General features: G+C 41.9%; 1 protein-coding gene and 1 long non-coding RNA gene across 7 annotated transcripts in view; both read right to left on the bottom strand.

Moving 5' to 3' along the window:
• The window catches only part of LOC125299815, a 48,457-nt gene extending 44,824 nt beyond the window's left edge, over positions 1-3,633 (bottom strand). The window contains exon 1 of the long non-coding RNA XR_007194456.1: positions 3,563-3,633. This is a non-coding gene — a long non-coding RNA (uncharacterized LOC125299815). The remainder of the gene's footprint in view (positions 1-3,562) is intronic.
• A 410-nt stretch (positions 3,634-4,043) lies between these two features.
• On the bottom strand, positions 4,044-19,103 carry LOC125299807. 6 transcript variants are annotated; one of them, XM_048251259.1, is made up of 12 exons: positions 18,928-19,103; positions 18,667-18,694; positions 18,126-18,181; positions 17,820-17,853; positions 17,341-17,396; positions 16,923-17,117; positions 16,077-16,266; positions 15,866-15,906; positions 15,564-15,761; positions 15,226-15,427; positions 14,897-14,989; positions 14,136-14,282 (listed from the first exon to the last, which is right to left on the bottom strand). In XM_048251259.1, exons 2-12 carry the CDS (start codon positions 18,684-18,686, stop codon positions 14,216-14,218), a joined length of 1,152 nt encoding a protein of 383 aa, XP_048107216.1. In that variant the 5' UTR covers positions 18,687-18,694; positions 18,928-19,103; the 3' UTR covers positions 14,136-14,215. The 6 variants fall into 6 exon arrangements, with proteins under 6 accessions (XP_048107218.1, XP_048107216.1, XP_048107217.1 ...); XM_048251260.1 differs by having other exon boundaries at positions 18,667-18,691; XM_048251261.1 differs by lacking the exons at positions 14,136-14,282; positions 18,928-19,103 and adding an exon at positions 4,044-4,547 and having other exon boundaries at positions 18,667-18,915.
• Positions 19,104-19,552: the final 449 nt, after the last annotated feature.

The following is a 19,552-nucleotide window of genomic DNA, read 5'->3' as shown; positions in this document are numbered from 1 at the left end:
GAAGGTGTTTTGCAGAAAACTTTCATTACAATCTTTTTTCCTGTTCATAATTGTTCCAAAATGAGATGCTGTTATTCGTTTTTGTCTTTCTTTGTGCCAAATATTACATTCATTTTGTAATCTAGTGTTTCTTTCCAGTTGATTGGCCTCAGCCTTAGTTATGGCGGTCCAGTCATTGCTGTATTTACTCAGCTCCTCCTTCATGATGCTGTCAATGTGTTCCTCTGTTGGATAATCAAAATTCCCACAGGTCTCTGCATCTAAAGGCTGATGTATTGCTTCAATAAGTGGTCCCTGAAAATGGAAATAATTGGTCTGTTGTCTTAACTTACATTTAGATTTCACCATATCATTTCAGGATCTGGACTGTTGGACATGCTGGCGTTGGCTGCTGAAAATGATACACTAAAGATGCAGGTGGCCAAATTGATAATTGAAAATGAGGCACTTCTGCGTGAACGAGCAACACAAACGAACAAGGAAGAAGAACGAAGAGAAGATTTTGGTGTGTCGTTCCTACAACATAGCAAGGACAGTTTTTACACTGGATTTACAGGCGAACAATTTGAAGTTCTTTATGACTTCCTAATCCCTGTCAGGGCTCGTGTGTTACCCTTTACTATGACCCGAAATGTAGGTTCTCAGAATAGGATGTCAATGGAAGATCAGCTTCTTTTGGTTTTGATCAAATTAAGACAGAGTTTTGATTTCATGCACATAGGCAACTTATTTAAAATTTCACACCAAGACGCAAGTTCTCTTTTTAACAATTGGATAAACTATATGTTTTTTAGATGCTCCTCCATCAACATGTGACCACATCGTGATACAATTATTGAAATGATGCCAGAAAATTTTAAAAAAGAATTCCCAAATACTTTACTCATACTTGATGCAACCGAGATTAAAATTTAGCGCCCCAGCTCCATGACTCGTCAGAGTCAGTGTTACAGTGATTACAAGTCTTGCAACACACTAAAAGGACTGGTTGGGATAGAACGAAGGGGTGGAGTCATCTTTGCCCGATGCTTTTTTTACAGGAGGAATATCAGACAAAAGATCTCACTTTCGTCAAAGTGGGCTTCTACAAACATTAAAAGATTTGATCACAGAGGGGAAGTTTAATGTAGGGGATGGTCTCATGGCTGACAAAGGGTTTAGGATAGAGGAGGAAGTGGGGGAACTTGGGCTTCACCTGAATATCCCCCCCCTTTGCAAGTAGTACTGGTCAGATGACCAACGCAGAAATTAAAGTCACAGAGAAAATTGCTCGCCACCGTGTTCACGTAGAAAGAGCTATAGCGCGAATTAAATCTTTCAAAATTTTAAGCAACAGAATTGGCCTTTCCTTGTTTGGATGTGTAAACCAAATATGGTTTGTATGTTGCTTTTTAACTAATTTCTTCAACTTCTACTAAAAGTGTATACAGGGGGTGCTGTGGTCCAGTGCCTCATGGACTTTACTTACATGGTAAGATAAAGGTGAACCAACAGGTGCTGGTCCAAATGGTGTCACAACTAACTTTGTAGTGGCTGTGTTGTCTTCCACCAGATAAGATATCGAGCTAGTCTTTAGTCTTTTCAATACATTTATGTCTTCACTCTCAACAGTAATTTTTCTGAAAATAGATAAGAACTTAAATTACACCTTTTGTACATATACTGTATTGACTTATTGCTTATTAACGCAAATCTTAAAATATGTAAAGCTGCTACCAACTCAATCTTTATATTTATTTATGTATATATTATCTGTGTGTTTTTGAATGGTCCTTGGTCTGTCATTAAAATTATACTCTTCAACAACATGTGGCTCTGTTTTCTGTTCTTTATAGTAATGTCATGTCACAAACCTAATTTAAACATGGCATGCCACCTCTGCATTAATGTTGCGCTTATTGTGTTCATTGATAATACCTGTTGTCTACAAACTTGGCCATAACGGGGCGCCTTTTCCTTTGAAGATTAAAAGGTTTTGAAATAACCATTTGTGAGACGGGTTCTGGTAATATTTTTTCTCCACGTGGCTTGTCCCATTGCTGGGGCATACTTGTCGAAGACAGTAAGGTAGGGACATCTTTTATGCCACTTATCTTCCACGTTTCAAGTAGATATATCACGGCAATGACATGAGAGCAACTGTCCTAGTTACCCTTGTTGACACTTGCAGTGCGAATCCACCAGTCTCCTCTCTTTAAAATCGATCTCGAAATTGACAATATGACGAGCGTCAGATTTCCATTGGCTGGGATAAACTTCTCCCCGAACGCTGATTGTGCCTATAACGTTAATGTTATGTACCCAAAATAAATGTATAAGGTTATGCTACAATCATGACATACACTACAATTTTTCTGACACTTTAGATTGTTAATATTTCAATACAAATACATGATCTGACAATGTAAACAAATATGCAACAAGGCTAGCCACTAAGTTAGCAGATACAAGACCCTAACGTCAATAAAGATATTAGCCTACCTGTACTGTTTTTGTAAATGTTAACGCTATGTATATATGACCCAGATATGAATCCGTACGCCTTTTGTTTTTTCTTTAAGGATATACTAGATTCAAGATAAGATAAACTAAAGTCATCGGGTAAATCGCTTAACTTTCCATACTCCATCGTTACTTTTGGCGTCTATGGTTACAAGCCAGCTGATGCCGCACAGATGTCGGACTTGACAGCAGAACCCTCAGGGGGGCGTGATTAGAACGCTCCTGGGTGTTCTATAGGGTTGAGGTCAGGATTCTGTGCAGGCCAGTCAAGTTCATCCACACCAAACTCTGTTGTACTTGTCTGACTGCATTGTGCCAAATGTAAAGTTTGGTGGAGGGAGGATTATGGTGTGGGGTTGTTTTTCAGGAGCTGGACTTGGCCCTTTAGTTCCAGTGAAAGGAACTCTGAATGCTTTAGCATACCAAGAGATCTTGGACAATTCCATGCTCCCAACTTTGTGGGAACAGTTTGGGGGATGGTCCTTTCCTGTTCCAACATGACTGTGCACCAGTGCACAAAGCAAGGTCCATAAAGACATGGAGTTTGGTGTGGATAAACTTGGCTTGCATAGAGTCCTGACCTCAACCCTATAGAACACTCATTATAGGAATTTTCCTGAAGACTTGCATCTTTTCCAAAGGACTGTGTCACACATGCATACAGTACCTCTTTGAGGACAGGAGGGACAATAGCACAGAATTTAACCATCCTGAACTGATCTTATCCAAACAAAAACACATAATAGACAACACACAATAATATACATTAATTACATTGTTTTAGTGATGTGTTCAAACTGTGCAGTGCATACAGACTAACACTCTCACACACTCACATACGGATAAAGAGGGTGAGGGAGAGGGGAGAAAAAGGGAGGGAGAGCAAACAAAAATGCACTCATGCGAAAGATACTTACTCATTCAGAGCACACCTTGTGACTTGTGACATGAAACTTCAATCCAAAGTAAATTGCTGATTGTGTTAAAAGTTTAGAAAAAGTATCTGAAGTATGGGTAAGCGCTTGTTAGCGATTGAAAAAAACTGTAATATACCACTTACCGTTAAAAGTCAAAACCGAAGGTTTCAAGTGCAGATTTCTTCAAGCCAACGGAACCGTTTGCAAAATGGAGGACAATCGTCTTTTGGCAGCTAAATAAACGCATTCGCAGCACCGCCTCTGAAGCAAAACCCCTTTTTTCTTGCAGATATTACTTATCTGAAATGAGTTTTTTGCGAAACACAAACAAATCTGAAGCAAAACCCTTTTTTCTTGCAGATATTACTTATCTCAAATGAGTTTTTGCAAAACACAAACAAATTGAGTATATAAATAAAGTTTCATTTAGGAAAAAATTACTACATAATAGGCTATCACTTTTTTCAGTGCATGTAATGTTCACATTCAAAAGCATTCCAGTAAAAAGCAAATAATTGTTTTTTCCCTTTACTGCTTACAGGAAGTACAGTAGAAATACTGTTTACAATATGATAGAACAGAAAAAGTTTTACAGTATTGCAAAATATCCATGAAACACACAAGAGCATTTTAAACAAAAAACAACAGCAAAAAGGCCAGATAAAAAGAGGGGGAACTAAAAAAGCACAAAATTACTGTAGGTGTTACATGGTATAATGACAAAATCGACGAAATCATGTTTCAATGCAAAACAGAACATAACAGATTTCACTCTCCTCTCAGAGACTCTGAAGGGGGAACAAATCCTACAGCTATACTGAAGCTCAGAAGTTACCATCATAATGATATCCCTTAAGGCAGCAAAATCAAGGTTGAGCAAAATTCTAAATGAGATCTGACCTTTTTTCGCTAAAACCCAAGGGTCTTAAGTTGGGTGGAGACAAGCTCAAGCTGAACACAAATATTGAATAATCTGTTTTTCCTCTCAATCTATTCTTATTGCTCCTTATTTCTCATAAAGAGGAGGGGCTTTTGAAAAACAGGTCAGATCGAGACAATTTTCGGGCCAATATGTTTTCCTTTGGGTTAGTTGTTTCAATGAAGTAAAGTTCTTGCTTCTAAGTCAGTCTGAAAAAAAAGAGAGGCATGACTTATTTAAGATAGATGGTTATTAAAGCAAGGATCCATATCATAGGGTGAAGAAATTTACTCATGAAGGTCATGATTAGGTTTCAAAGCTTACAGTACCAGTCTTGTGATCACATGCTATATGTTTATCAACTGTGAGACCTTATATAAAGAGATGTGTGCCTCTCCTAATAATGTTCAGTGAATTCATTTAGGCACAGGTGGACTCCAATCAAGTTGTAGAAGCATCTCAAGGACCATTGATATAAGTTTGATGCACCAGAGCTCAATGGCAGGTGTCATAACAAAGGTGTCTTTTATTTTTTAGAAACACTGCAAACACTAGCTTTTTTGTGGGATGTTGGAGTATTGTGTGTAGATTGATGAGAAAAAATGAAATGAAATGAATTGTATCAACATTAGCTTAAGGTCTCCAGCCATTTTTGTGATGCATGCATAAATTCAGTAAACATCACCAAAAACTGTGGAATGTTTTTGCAATTTACAAAGCATGATCATTGCAGCACTTTATCTGGTCACATTAGACAGTATTATTATGACCGCTGCGCAGCGGCTAATAAAGATTTTTTCTTTTTTCTTTTTTTTCTTTTTCGCATGCCCAAATTTTCGGCAATGATTCCCGGGACACTGAAAGACCGGGGTACACGAAACTTGGTGGGCATGTAACCCCACATGGATAGCATGGAACCATCGTTTTTCGTTTTGATCTGTAGCCCCCCGCTGGACTGGACCCCCCGAAAGGAGGGTAGGGCAGACACAGTTTTCTGTGAATATCTCGAAAACCGTAGAGTTTAGGAGGACCATTTTTTTTTGTATGTTGATCTCAAGGGGCCATGTCAACCCATTCCATAACCACTCATTTCATGTATAAGCCACCTAGTTAAACACAAAAAGTAAAAATTAGGTGTTGTAATCGAAGGTATCTGTGACCTAACATAGTCAAAACTGCACGAAATTGGAAGTGTAGGATCATTATGACACCCTCTGTATGCACGCCAAGTTTTGTGGAATTCCGTTCATGGGGGACCACACAATAAATTAATTTATGTTACTCTACACCAACTGGCCTGTAGGTGGCCGGAGACAGTTTTCTGTGAATATCTCGAGAACCGTAGGGCCTAGGAGGTCCACCTTTGTTATGTATGTTGGTCTTAAGGGGGCATGTCAACCCATCCCATTACCACTTATTTCATGTATAAGCGCCACCTAGTTAAAAATTAAAAAGCAAAAAAATTAGGTGTTTTCATCACAATATCTCTGGCTGACAAGGTCAAAACTGCACGAAATTAAAAGTGTAGGATCATTATGACACCCTCGAATGCATGCCAAGTTTTGTGTACTTTCGTTCATGGGGGCCTTACAATAAAATAATTTATGTGTACATTTAGTGGCGCATACACCAACAAGGATTCCGGGACACTGAAAGACCGGGGTACACAAAACTTGGTGGGCATGTACCCCCACATGGATAGCATGGAACCGTCATTTTTCGTTTTGATCTGTAGCCCCCCGCTGGACTGGACCCCGAAGGAGGGTAGGGCAGACACAGTTCTCTGTGAATATCTTGAGAACTGTAGGGCCTAGGATGACCATTTTTTTTTTCCATTATGTTTGCCTCCAGGGGTCATGTTAACCCATTTCATGTGCACACATGTGCACAAACAGATACACACACACACACACATACATTCACAGTAATCATCATTATGACACATACTCACACAGTAGACATATGTACGCTTGCATGCACAGGCACATATGCAGGCACACACACAAGCACGCACACACACACACACACACACACACACATAACATAACACAAACAATCAAGAATTTCTCAGAATTATGAACAGGCAAGATGGAGGTGGGGTTGTATAAAATGAATTTTACATGTGAAATCTATGAACTAATCATGTTTTGGTACTTGTTGTCTAGCAGATACCAGTGATAATTGAGTGTGGATAATGCAATTTAGTGAGACAGTTAGAATCATATAGGCCTTTCAGCGTGATTTATTTTTGTGGAAAAAATGTGCTGGACTGGGCGGCGGTCATATTTTGTACCGCTCTGCGGTACATCTAGTTCATTTTTATATGTGTTAATTTTTCAACTTTGTCATTTATGTTACTGGTAGAAATGAATATGAAACAAAAAAAGACACCACACAGAAAATTATTCTTTATAATTCATGTAAAATTAAAGCTTAATGCCATAGGCCACAGCTGAGAGCTAAATTATTACACTTAATACACTTATCTTTACAGTTTTTTTCAATCGCTAAAAAGCGCTTACCCATACTTCAGATACTTTTTCTAAACTCTTAATACAGACTCACACCTACAAAACACAATTGCCCAAATGGATAATTTTCTTCTCAAAAACACATTTTGTTAAATATATACTAACTCTTCATTTCAATACAGAACACATCTTTCTCTGCACACACCAACTTTACCAAAACACTGGAAATCTGACTCAAAATGAAATTATTCTGTCAAAGAATAACACTTGTTTTCACTTCACAAGGTACATGCAGTCAATCAAAGTACACCAGGTTTCAAAATACTGGCTATTGTTGACATTACAAAAACTGCATAGACTTGTATGTTCCAGTTTTACAGGTATTTGCATGCAAAACATGCTATCCACCGTTTTTACACTAAATTTCTTGGTTGGGAACTGTATGTCCACATGTAATGTTCACATTCAAAAGCATTCCAGTAAAAAGCAAATCAGTTTTTTCCCTTTACTGTTTACAGACAGGTACAGTATAAATAATGTTTACAGTATGATAGAACAGAAAAAAGTTTTACAGTATTGCTTACAGTGAACAAAATATCCATGAAACACATAAAAACTGAACAAAAAATAACAGCAAAAAGCCCAGATAAAAAGGGGGGGAACTAAAAAAAAACACAAAATTACTGTATCTAATCTCTGCGATCTTCAGAGTTAGGCCACACGTTTTCATCAACATCGCATCTGATCAGATCTGATGCACCTGGGATAAAACCATTTGGAAGCAGAGCGGAAGCAGAGGTTTTTATACTGTATCTAAGGTTTGGAATATTGTGTTTGCTATTGTGGGATGTTGTGTGTTAACATTTGTAAATACTACAAAAACAATCCATAGTTTTGTTGGGAGGTATAGCTTGTCTGTTAAGAAAATGTAAGCATTGTGGAAATGTGTTCACTGGCTGCATATTGTGTGAAAACGACATGAAATGTGTTAATGGTATGGCCACAAAAGACCGACGCTGTGCTAATTGTGTTTAGAGTTTTGAAAATGTGACAACTGGTTAGACAAACGCTTGTTAGCGACTGAAAAAAACTGTAATGTCATTAGGCTACATTGTATTGGTGGTGTGTAGGTCTAATTGAGTGCCTGTCACTTTAAAACCTTGAGAGAGGCTAATTGAGGGCCTGTCACTTTAAGAGCCGCCATGAGATTTCACGCCTGTGGGCTGTATTTTGGGCTCCAGCGCATGGCGTAAAGCTTGTTATTCACCCGCGCAAAGCTTAATTCGGTATTTTGCACGTTTATTTTTTAAACATTGCGACCAGGGGTGTGGCAATTAACAACCTAGGGAGGGGCCTGGCGCGTTGTCTAAAAATCGCTATCATACACCACCTAAACCTGGTCAGAAGTCAATGGCGAGTTGTTCATATGCTATTTTAAGAGCGCATGTCAACAGTCATATTGGCAGGTGCACGCACCATCCTTCTATCATTCATGAACGCACACCAGCGCTTGCGTCCATGCAAAGCATTACAAATTGCACGATTACAATGGGAAACATAATTAGAATAAAGATATTACGAAATACTGTACATCTCATGATGAGTAGTTATTCACCATCATTTGAAAATTGGTAATGACGGTTAAAAGTGATTAGGGAAGAGGCGAGAGACACGTATGGAGCACAGCTGAAGACGCACTGCACGAGATATAAGCAACTCCTCTGCAGGATAAATGTTGTTTTATTCAGTCATTTGAGCAATATTAGGGTAATAGTTGCTTTTTCCAGCCTATGTTTTTGATGGTAACCCATTGTCAGTCAATAGTGAAAGTAACTGTATATAACTGTCTTCGTTGACTGACACCTTGGTGAAGTTAGTTTCACTTTGCCAATGAGTTCAAATAATAGACGAGTGCAAATGCGTGAAGGCTATGCTAGGTTTTAGTAAAGCATGGTTTAAGAATGACTATTCCGGCCCCAGCTGTGGCGCAACTGGCTGGGGCACCTGCACCGTACGCCGGTCGACCTGGGTTCGATTCCCGCCCCGTGGTCCTTTCTGGATCCCACCCCTGCTCTCTCTCCCATTCACTTCCTGTCTCCTCTGTCCTATAATTAAAGGCATAAACAGCCCAAAAATATATACTTAAAAAAAAAAAAAAAGAATGACTATTCCATAGGTCTCGCAAGCAGTCCCCATCAAATGCGCCATTGAATGCCAAAATACCGATGCATTTATTTGACATATCGCGCGTTGCGCCGTTAAAGGGAATGACAGATGTCATTCTCATTGGTTTAAAATGATGTTACGCCCCAAACACACCCATATGACTGGTTAAAAAACCTAGGAACACCTTGTTGCGCCATGCGCTCCACGTTTGATAACGAAACCCCTCCCAATGTGAACTGGACATCCTACTAAATTTGAATAGACTTTTGACGAGTGACGATGCACTTTAGAATGTCATGATAGGGCCCATTGTCTTAAACCAAAGTCCTTTTGGGCAAGTCCCTCCACTCGGCGGCCATTTGACAACGCTTTTTGGGCACTCGTCGGGCATCCATTTCGGTAAAAATGCGCGTGCGCAAGGCTTCACGACACCTGGATTCTTGCTCCAGCGGCGAGATCACAACACATGATTGGCACGATGTCTTCACAACACACCATATGATTGCCTCAATGTATTCACATCACACCACATGATTGGCTCAATGTATTCACATGTCGACGTTTTGCCGAGGAAGGGGTGGGATATGTGTAGACAACGGCCATATTGGCGTGACAAACTAGCCCCATGCATTTCTATGGAGTATTTTTTGAGTGCTGTGTCTCCACATTAGAAAGTCTCTGCTTAAACTGCCTACTTGCACACTTTTTTTATTCCTCTTTTTAGTCAACTTTAGCATGGGGGGTGAATACTTTTGCAAGGCACTGTAGATATTTGGACAATACTAACCATCGAAAAGTGGGCACAGTTCAAATACTTTCAATGACTGTATGTCCAATGTGGCTGTGGTCTGTACTTTTGCCCCCTAATACTGTTTCTGAACTGTTTTCATCAGATCCTTTTTTGAATTGTAGCCCATGAATGTCATTCTCTAAAATTAAGCAAAATCACTGTCCAACTATTCGGTTCTTATCTCTACATTGTAGCCTATGTTTTGTAATGAGTCACATGCAATCATTGCATGATCTTTTCATGTGTCATGCTGAATTTAGAGTGCTTTTTTCTTTTTTATTTTAGAGTGTATTTATTAGATGGGCTGTCTCAGTGTTAGAATGACTGAGACACATACAGGACAGGGGGAGGGAAGACTAGCTTTTAAACTGAAATCATTGGGTGGTGCTTTGAGAACTCTCCAGACAAGACTGCTTGCTGCTCTGCTGCAGTGTGGCTTCCAGTGTGGATGAAAACAGCAGCTGCCACCTCAAGAGTGTTTCTGACACTCTTGAGGTGGCAGCTATGCCTGAACTACAAAAAAGTGCTTTATACTTTTACTAGGACACACGTACCAAAGGATCAGTGTCACAGAATTACTTTTGTATTAATTTAACTCTTTTTTTACTACAATTCTGATACAATGTGAATGTGACACTTACAGTACCAAGCCGAGGCAGAGCTCCTGTGAAACTGAGCCCACCCAGTGCTCCTACTAAGCCCACCCCACCTGACACGCCCGCCTGCAGCTGAGTCCACACGCCCGCCTGCAACTCCTGTCAAGCCAAGCCAAGCGTGCCAATTTAAAGTTCTTTCCAAAGCCCAAAATGTCAAAGTCTCTGCAGCAGTTAAAGAAAGAGAGAACGACTGCCAAACAGCGGTTTTCCCGACTGGCAAACTCAGTGCTGAAGTCTTGCAAGAAAATGTTGGCGGAAGAACTGGTGGAATGCTTCAGCAAGGTCGTGCTGGAGGCTGCCCGAGTGATGGAAGCAAATGAGGAGGTGGAAATTGTCTGGACTGAGGAAGTGGAGCTCGCGTCCACCCCCAAAGAGGGCGAAGTACAAGACGTTAAAAAGACAACAAAAGAGGATGTAAGTGCAGACAGTAAAAAGACAGCAGAAGAGTGTGAGCAAAAGCTTGAGGAGGTGGAGACGGCTGTTCAGAGGGTTCTATGGCAAAATTTTGGCTACCCGGAACTGTCCCTAGCATTGGAGGCAGCGGAAAAGGAGTGCGAGCAGCTGGAGAAGAATAAATCTGGCCTGAAATTGGAGGTATATGAATTAATGCTTAGCAACCTTGAGGGGCTGGTGAAAGCAACAAAAGAAGCCACCCGGCAATGGACTCGCTGGGTCCCAGATGAAGAGCGGCCTGACTTTCAGCAGCGCATGAGGGGTGTGGAAGGTCGGCTACTTGACTTGATTTCAGGCAAAGCCACCCTATTACAGTCGAAGCTAGAAAACGAGGGGTCCCTAGGAGAAATCCCACACCGGTCACCTGCTATCAAATTGAGGCCAACAGCACTCCCGCAGTTTGTGGCTTGTAAAGACATGGTTTAAAAGTGTGCATAGTTGTATTTGCATATAACATCTATTTAAGATGGAAGCTAAAAATATTTAATTGCCAAAATTGTAAATTGTAGTTCATGGGAGTGAATATGTATTGTGGATATTTATATAGGTGAAATGTGCTAAACTCACTGCTTGACTATTCAAATGTTTAGTGATTCATTGTGTTTGGTTACTCTTTTAACTCATTGTGCCTCCCGTAGTTTAGATCGTGATTTAATATCTGTGATGAATTCAAACTGAAATAATTCATGTGGAAATCTGTTTAGTTATATGTACATGTGTGTCTAGAGTCAAGTTTGATAATGACTCTTTTTGAGTCCTTTGTGCCTGTTTTACAAAAATGTGCAAATTGGTAAATGGTTGATGTTAAATATCTGGGCTGCAAAAAGTGAAGACAAATAAAAAAGGCTAAAGATGGAACAGAGGCCTGGTTACTGAGTGAAACCCAGTTTAAATGTTCAGCATTGGTACCGCCCTATCAAGTGAGGGTTAAGCACAGCCAAGAAGAGAAAACACTTGACAATGACACAGAACAAATGTTCCTGTGTGGCAGGTACTGCTTTATGCAGCCACATAGTGGCCCTGCTTTATCAAACTGCACACTATTCAGAGCTTTGATTTGAAGTGATCCCACTCTCAGTAATTGTTTTTGTGTGATAGGGTGTGACGCCCGGACCCATCAACTCCATGGTCTTCACCAAGCCAGTACCAAAGCGAAGGTTCGCTGGCCCGTTGCATAGGCTGAACGGAAGTACCTGGAACTGCCACAGCCCTTGCCCGATGGTAAACGCTGTCTTCGGCCGAGCTTCCGGGGCTAGCTCAATCTGCCAGTAGCCACTGCGTAAGTCCAGCGAGCTAAACCAGCAGGAGCCGGCAATGCTGTCCAGCGCATCGTCAATGCGGGGGAGCGGGTAGGAGTCTTTCCGGGTTACCTGGTTGAGGCGCCTGTAGTCAACACAGAAGCGCCACGAGCCGTCCTTCTTACGAGTACAGCCGGCGCAGCCCAGGGACTACTGCTTGGCTCTATCACTCCTGCCACGGCCATTTCCTTGATCTTTTCTTCAGCTGCTTGTCGTTTGGCGAACGGTAAGCGATGAGGCTGAAGTCGAATGGGCGGGCATTTCGTGTCGATATCGTGTTGGACCAGGCTCGTTCGGGTGCAGTCCTCATCTCTTGCGGGGAAGATGTCGGTGTACGCTGCTAGTAGCCTCCGCACCTGGCTACCCTGTGCTTCACTCAGCCCCTCACAGCTACGAGTGCAAAGTTCATTTACGGCTTGCCTTGTCTCTACAGAGGGCCGCGCTCTCTGAGCGGAGAGTGGTGTTTGCTCAACCCACTCTCTTGGCTCCTCCCTGGTGGGCGTGAGCTGAGCAGTGGCGGCCTCAGCGAGCGGACCTGGATGAGACCTGTTGTTTTCGCGGGCTTGAGTTTCGCGGGCTTGTGTGGGGAGGGGCGGAGTCTGGGATGACGAGTACTCTTTGCGAGTTCGCTTCCTGCGGACTTGTGTGGAGCGAGTTGGAGAGTTCTTCGTCGCGCCAGCTCTCCGCACTTCATGCTCTGTTTTCCCCGCCATGTGCAACACTACGCTGCTCGTCCCCAAGTGTAGTGTGAACCAGGCCGAGAATGCAATCATCCTGAATGCTAGCCAACCAAAGCCGGCGGCTCGCCGTCTCACCGTTGATGCACACGCACACCACTTTTTGTCCATACAGTTCCGCTCGCTCTCCGGTAACTGTTGTGATGCGCGTTTTGTCTTTTCCCAGCCTCTGGGTCTGGCTACCAGCGTGCCGGGTAAGAGACCAGGGCGCACAAGCGAGATGGTGGAGCCAGTATCGATCAAGGCGCGACACCGAGTCCCGTCTAGCGTGCAGTCCACATACAGTCCTCTGGTTTGACCGAGCCGGCCCAGCCGTATGCAATCCATAGCTCCTCCCGCCGTGCCACTTTCTTCTAGTAACTGGGGCGCGAGCGTGAGGGGTGCCGGGGCTGGGCAGTACCATGCGATGTGTCCCGGCTCGCCACACCGGTGGCATCCGTCTCCGCTGGCCGGCCTCTTCCACTCGCGTGGGCGGCGTTGTGGTGGCTGTGCCGTGGTCTGCCGCGTCACCTCCAGTTCCTCCCCGTTTTCCTCCAACGATGTCTGGCGTACCCAATGCCTCGACTCTGTTGTGCGGAAGATGTTTTGCACCCGTTCGGCTTCCGCGAGGGCCGCGGACAGCGAGCTGGGGGCGCTCAGGCGAAGGTGTTCTTTTAGCCGCTCTGGGTGGATGCCTCGCACGAAAGCTTCCAGTGCCATCTCTTCATGTAGACCCTGGCTGTACGTTGGGTAGCCCCGCCGGGCATACAGCTGCAGGTCAGCAGCGAACTTGCCCAGTCTCTCGTCCTTGTGCCGCCGTCTGGAAGCGAGTTGTTCTCTGGCATCGCTGATGAAGATTCTCTGGCCGAATCGTCGTTGCAGAGCTGCTTCGATTGCGGTCCAGCTTACTTGCTCTACCGGTGGCAGGTCTTCTAATATTTGTAGTGCTTCCCCCTCCAGAGCCAACGCCACCTGTACGCCCGTTCTCTTCGCCGACCAGCCATTCAGCTCGGCTGCCAGCCGGACCTGCACCAGGTATGTCGCCAGCGGCCTTTCGCCATTGTAGTGGGGCAACTTAACGCTGGGCCGCCCTTCTGCCACCGCCGTCGCACCAGGGACCGGCCGGTTTCCCTCGCTCCCGTGTGGAGCGGGTTCAAGTGGCGGGATGCTGCCATCAGCCCGGTTCGTCTCCTCCTGTGGCCGGGGGCGGGTCTCTTCGTCACGGTCACGCTGCAGGCTGGCTCCGTCTGCTGGGCCCAGCAGGTCGCTATGGGCGAGCGCGCTGTCGAAGAGCTGTCTTGGCAGGAAACTCATCATCGCCAGGGCATCAGTTGCAGCCTTCTCCTCCCGTCCAGTAGGGGTCGTCATCCCACTTCTGACACCAATGTAACAAACTGCAAAGTTGTCTTTGAATGGTTTTATTGGTTACGCACCAAAACACACGAACGTCATTACACAGGCAACACAAAGGACATGTGCATGTGCTTGTGTGTCTGCCTGTTTATGTGCCCGTGTGTGTGCATGTGCATGCATGCGTATATGTCTACTGTGTGAGTATGTGTCATACGTAGGATTACTGTGAATGTTTGTGTGTGCGTGTGTATCTGTTTATGCACATGTGTGCATATGGAATGGGTTTACATGACCCTGGAGGCAAACATTCGCAAAAAATTGGTCATCCTAGGCCCTACGGTTCTCAAGATATTCACAGAAAACTGTGTCTGCCCTACCCTCCTAAAAAAAAATCTGACTAAACCTATATGACCGCCGCTTCGCTGCGCGGCGGTCATATAGGTCATAATAATAAATAATAATAAACCATGGATGGGCCCATTGATGGTCTACTTGAGTAATTAAATGGTCTTGATTAATTCTGTCTTATCCTCCTTTTCAATATTGGTACGAGTAATTGCCCTAAGGCTACAATCATTTTGTATTCACTGATTGGTGAATAGGCTATTTGTAAATCAATATTGTAAAATAAAAATGTGTTTAAAAATCAGACTACCAGAATAATCTGATGGGCCAAAGAGTATTGCTGGCGGGCCATGTAGTAGGATCTGAATTGGAATCCACAGTTTGTGAAGAATGTGAAGTTTTCCTGAGAACAAAATGAAGTGCTTTTAGACACTCAATAGAACTATAATATAAAGTGCATAACAATGAAGATTAACATGTACTTTTTAGAAAAGTAGGGATTATGAATTGTGTTTGATTATATGTCACGCATTAGTCATTTAAGGGTTCTTCTGTTGTGCATAAAAATACCCGGTGCCTACAAATATTTTTTAAATGACGATTGACAGAAACAGATGAGGGTATAAAAGACAAACTTACGTTTTGTACTCCTCATACAAGCACCTCTTGATGACTTCCTCTGCCTCTTGGTTAACCTTACACTTCAGGAGCCCTGAGTCCTCATGGAACAGGCAGTCCACTATAAGGACACCCTTATCTCTTCCAAAGCGACTGGTGTCTGGTATGACATACTCAGGTTCAAATGTGTGGTGCATTGCTACCAGGATAGCAGGCTTTGTGCCTGTCAGACAAAAAATGCACAAAGACCATGCATGTTTGCGCCCACAAAACTGAGATATATTAAAATAAAACAAATAAAATATCTTAACAACTTTAACACTAAACTATGAAAGCTACAACATGCAATAACACTTCACCTTCAATGTTCTTGAGAGCAGCTTCAATGTCAGTTCCAACTCGAGACACAATAGGACAGAAGGCAAGGGTGACATCCGACCATTCTGAAGTGGACACTTCAGTTACATTAGGACTATCAACCAAAGAAGTCTTGAAAGTCCTGATGTATTTTCTAATACTTCCTGGAACAATGCTATGGAAACGAACCGATGGGCATTCTGTTAAAAACAAAAGGTTTTCAGAACAATTAAAAAGAGCATCTTGATGATCTTATGAAGAGATAGTAGTGAACTGCAAGGGCACTGCAATGTAGCATGCTCACCAATGTCTTTTGCATCTTCACACTCATCCCATTTTTCAGAACTATGAAAGAAATTAGGGAGAGTATGAGGGAGAGAGAACAATGCAGTTTACCACACAGTTTTTGTTTTTATATGCTAACATTTCTTCATGCATTAGAAAGCACCTTGTACAACACATCCACAACATCCGACGTGTGTGCAGAGTTTTAAGAATTTGACATGATGCCAAACCTTGTTAAGGTCTCCAGAATTTTTTTACGAGCTTCATCATTCTTTTGACATTCCAGGAGTCCCTTATCTTCATGGTACAGGAGGTGCACTATGAGTATACCCCTCTCATTTTCATAGCTGCTACTGTCTAATACCACATATGCAGGGTCATCAGTGTGGTGCATCAGAACCAAGATAGCAGGCTTGCAATCTACAGACAACAAACACAATAAACAGGCACTTAACATTTGTCTCTGATATTTGGGATGGCTGCATGGCTAAAAGCTCTCTAGCTCTAGCCTCTCGCTCTACCAAACACAAACATGAGTGGGAATCAGTTTTTTTTTTAAATCAAGATCTTTGTGTGCTTGTCTCTGTTTGTTTTAAATTACTGCACATTGTCTTGTATGCTCCCAGTTTAGGGCCTTGACATTTAAAACGAGACATGGAGAACTTTGAAAAAGCACTGGTAGTTTATTTACAAGACAATTTATACAGACAGTACCTTAAGGAATTTTACCGTTCGACGCCATCTTGAATTTAGTCACGATGAGTCGAGCGACGAGTACGAACGAACAGGTATGATAAGGGATCAGATTCCAAAAATAATTCAGTGGAAATGCATGGATTCCAGTTGCTGCTACTAGAAGCAACTGAATCCATGCATTTCCACGGAAACACTTTGACCCCATTTGAAACTATGCAACCACACCCATCATTTTGGTGTTTAACTTATCTGGAAGTTAAGTGGAGTTGTTAGCATTGTATAGCATTGTGTGTGTGTGTGTGTGTGTGTGCGTGTGTGTGTGTGAGGCTACAACTAGCAAAGCCAACAGCATCCCATCTTCAGACTCCTCTTTACTGTACCTGGCATCTCTTTCAGAATGGTTTCAATGCCAGAACCTGCTTCGAGATCAACAGGACAAACATACAGAATGATATCGCTCCACTCTGACGAGGACACTTCAGTGAAAGGGGTCCCTTTCAGAAACAACTTGAAGTCTTGGATGGGTTTTTTAATGTCCCCTGTCACCTCACTGTAGAACCTGAGAGTAGGACATTCTTGAGGAAGGAAAGAAATTATAATAGTGGGGTTGAGAAGATGAACACGTGTGAGGTGATGAAAGTCAGTCAGAATCAGAAATATGTTTATTACCAATAGATTTCCACATACAATGAATTTGTTTATTGCCAGATACATTGAAGCAATTTATGCAATTTATTGCCAATTTATTGCCAGGTATATTGACATAAAAGCAAAATGTAGGCTACATGTACTTCTCACCCATCTGTGGAGTAGCATCTTCACACACGTCCCATTCATCCTGGGGATCTTCAATGCTTTAAATGATTAATATCACAGTTACACAATACACCTACTAACAGACATAGACAGGAATGGCAGAATGATTTTGCCATGTACAGTACCCTCTACAGTACATGTAGTGGCACTCCTGGCAAATTATTCATAAGAGGCATAAAAATTGGTTTTACAATTAAAATAATGCAGAAAAGCGCCCATCGTCAAAAATATTTGCTTCCCCTCAAGATTGGATTTTCCCTGAGATAAAACAAAAAAGTTGAGGTAGCCCATTTTCATTAAAAATGACACAAACCGACTGTTGTTGTTGCAGGCCTAATTCTACCCTTTTGTATATAGGCGACAATAACTTAATAGTGTTTCATTTTGAATAGGGTTACTTGAAAAGCCATATCCCAACAAGAAAATCATTGTTATTTTAGGCTACATGCTTGTTGTCTTACCTTACAGGCTCTTCTGCTTCTGCCATGTTGTATACTGGAAACACAGAACAAAATGTAAAAATAGCCAATAGCCTACATACAATTAGTTGAAACTCTGCTTACAGGACATACAGTAGTAAGCTACATATTCTGTATTCTGCATTGAACCACAACATTCTGCACGAAGATGAGTGTCTCATAACAAGTCAGCAATACATCCGTTCTCTTCTGTTTACTTCCTTATCACACAATCTTCATGGTGCCCCCTAATACTGATTTACAAAATAGTAATGTGTGTCATGGAGGAGGGCTTGATGTACTTCTCACCCAACTGTGGAGTAGTTTCATCACACCTGTCACAGGCATTCTGGGGGTCTTCAAAGCTTTAAAAGATTAACATCAGAGTTACATACATAATACACTTTCTAATAGACATAGGAATGGCAGAATGACTTTGCCATGTACAGCGCCCTCTACATGTAGTTGCACCCCTGGTAAATGATTAAAAGGAGGCATAAAAATTGGTTTTACAATGAAAATAATGCAAAAACACACATCCTCGAAGGGGGGCGAATTCATTCAGAGAAGAAAAAAATCTTCATATAGATATCTATTTCTAACAGAAACAAAGATGTGCTTCCTCAAGATTGGATTCCCCTCATTGTTTTCAACGTGAAACTGAGATAAAACGCAAAAGAAGTGTTGAGGTTACACAAACCGGCTGTTGTTGTTCCAGTCCTAATTCTAAATTTTTATAGGCCTAGGCTACAATCTAATAGTGTTTAATTTTGAATAGGGTTACTTGAAAAGCCATATCCCAAAAAGGAAATGTGTTATTTCAAAGTAGGGTATATGCTTGTTGTCTTACCTTACAGGCTCTTCTGCCATGTTGTCTACTGGAAACATAGAACAAAATGTAAAAATAGACAATAGCCTACATACAATTCGTTGAAACTACTGCTTACAGGACATAGTAGGCTACATATTCTGTATTCTGTATTCTGCATTGAACCACAACGTTCTGAACTTAGATGAGTCAGCAATACATCCGTTCTCTTCTGTTTACTTCCTTATCACGATCTTCTTCATGGTGCCTAATACACTGCCAAACAAAACAAAGGCTACTAACCTTATCATGCAGCACGACCAGTAGCCTAATTATCTCGTCATAAACTTAATCTAGATAAATCTATTTGAGTAGCCTACAATTTTGAGTAAAACATGAACACATTTAAAGAAAACGTCAGTGTATATATCCAGAATTGTGACGCGCTATGTTTTTCTTCTGAGGTCCTGTTACTTTCACTTTGGCCTTTGTACCATGCTTTGTACTCGCCTGTTTCTGTGAAATGATCTCAGTGAAAAACGTTGTGGTGCATAGTGTTGGACAGCAGATGGCGTAGTTCCTCGGATAAATCCAGCTCATGATGATTCAAAGTTGTGAGCCATTATATTTTACATAGAAGGCTAAATGATATTGACACACAACACATCCATGATTTATATATATAGTTTCATTAAGTGCAAACAAGGTAGGCCTATTCGGGATACATTCAGGATTCTAAACAGCAATCAGTAAGCCAAGAATCAAAAAACTCCAAGGTGCACTCTATTGAAAAAGTTAAAAAGCCTTTATTGTCATGGCTTGGTCAAGTTAACCTTTTAAAAAAGTCCAACGCGTTTCAGCTACATGCCTTCTTCCGGGAGTTAAGCGCTTAAGTTTGGCCATGCAATTTATTTTTATAAGAATATAA

The sequence above is a fragment of the Alosa alosa genome, chromosome 8 (assembly GCF_017589495.1).
Source record: "Alosa alosa isolate M-15738 ecotype Scorff River chromosome 8, AALO_Geno_1.1, whole genome shotgun sequence".
Taxonomy (NCBI): domain Eukaryota; kingdom Metazoa; phylum Chordata; class Actinopteri; order Clupeiformes; family Clupeidae; genus Alosa; species Alosa alosa.
Note: the sequence above shows the minus strand (reverse complement) of the source record. Positions and strands in the feature narration are given on the sequence as shown.

Coding starts and splice junctions, on each gene's coding strand:
- LOC125299807 (XM_048251258.1), bottom strand. CDS start 18,704: ATGTTTCCAGTAGACAACATGGCAGAAGAGCCTGTAAG. Junction 18,182..18,666: donor ATGGCAGAAGAGCCTGTAAG/GTAAGACAACAA, acceptor AATCTTTTAAAG/CTTTGAAGACCCCCAGAATG. Junction 17,854..18,125: donor TGAAACTACTCCACAGTTGG/GTGAGAAGTACA, acceptor CTGTGTTTCCAG/TATACAACATGGCAGAAGCA.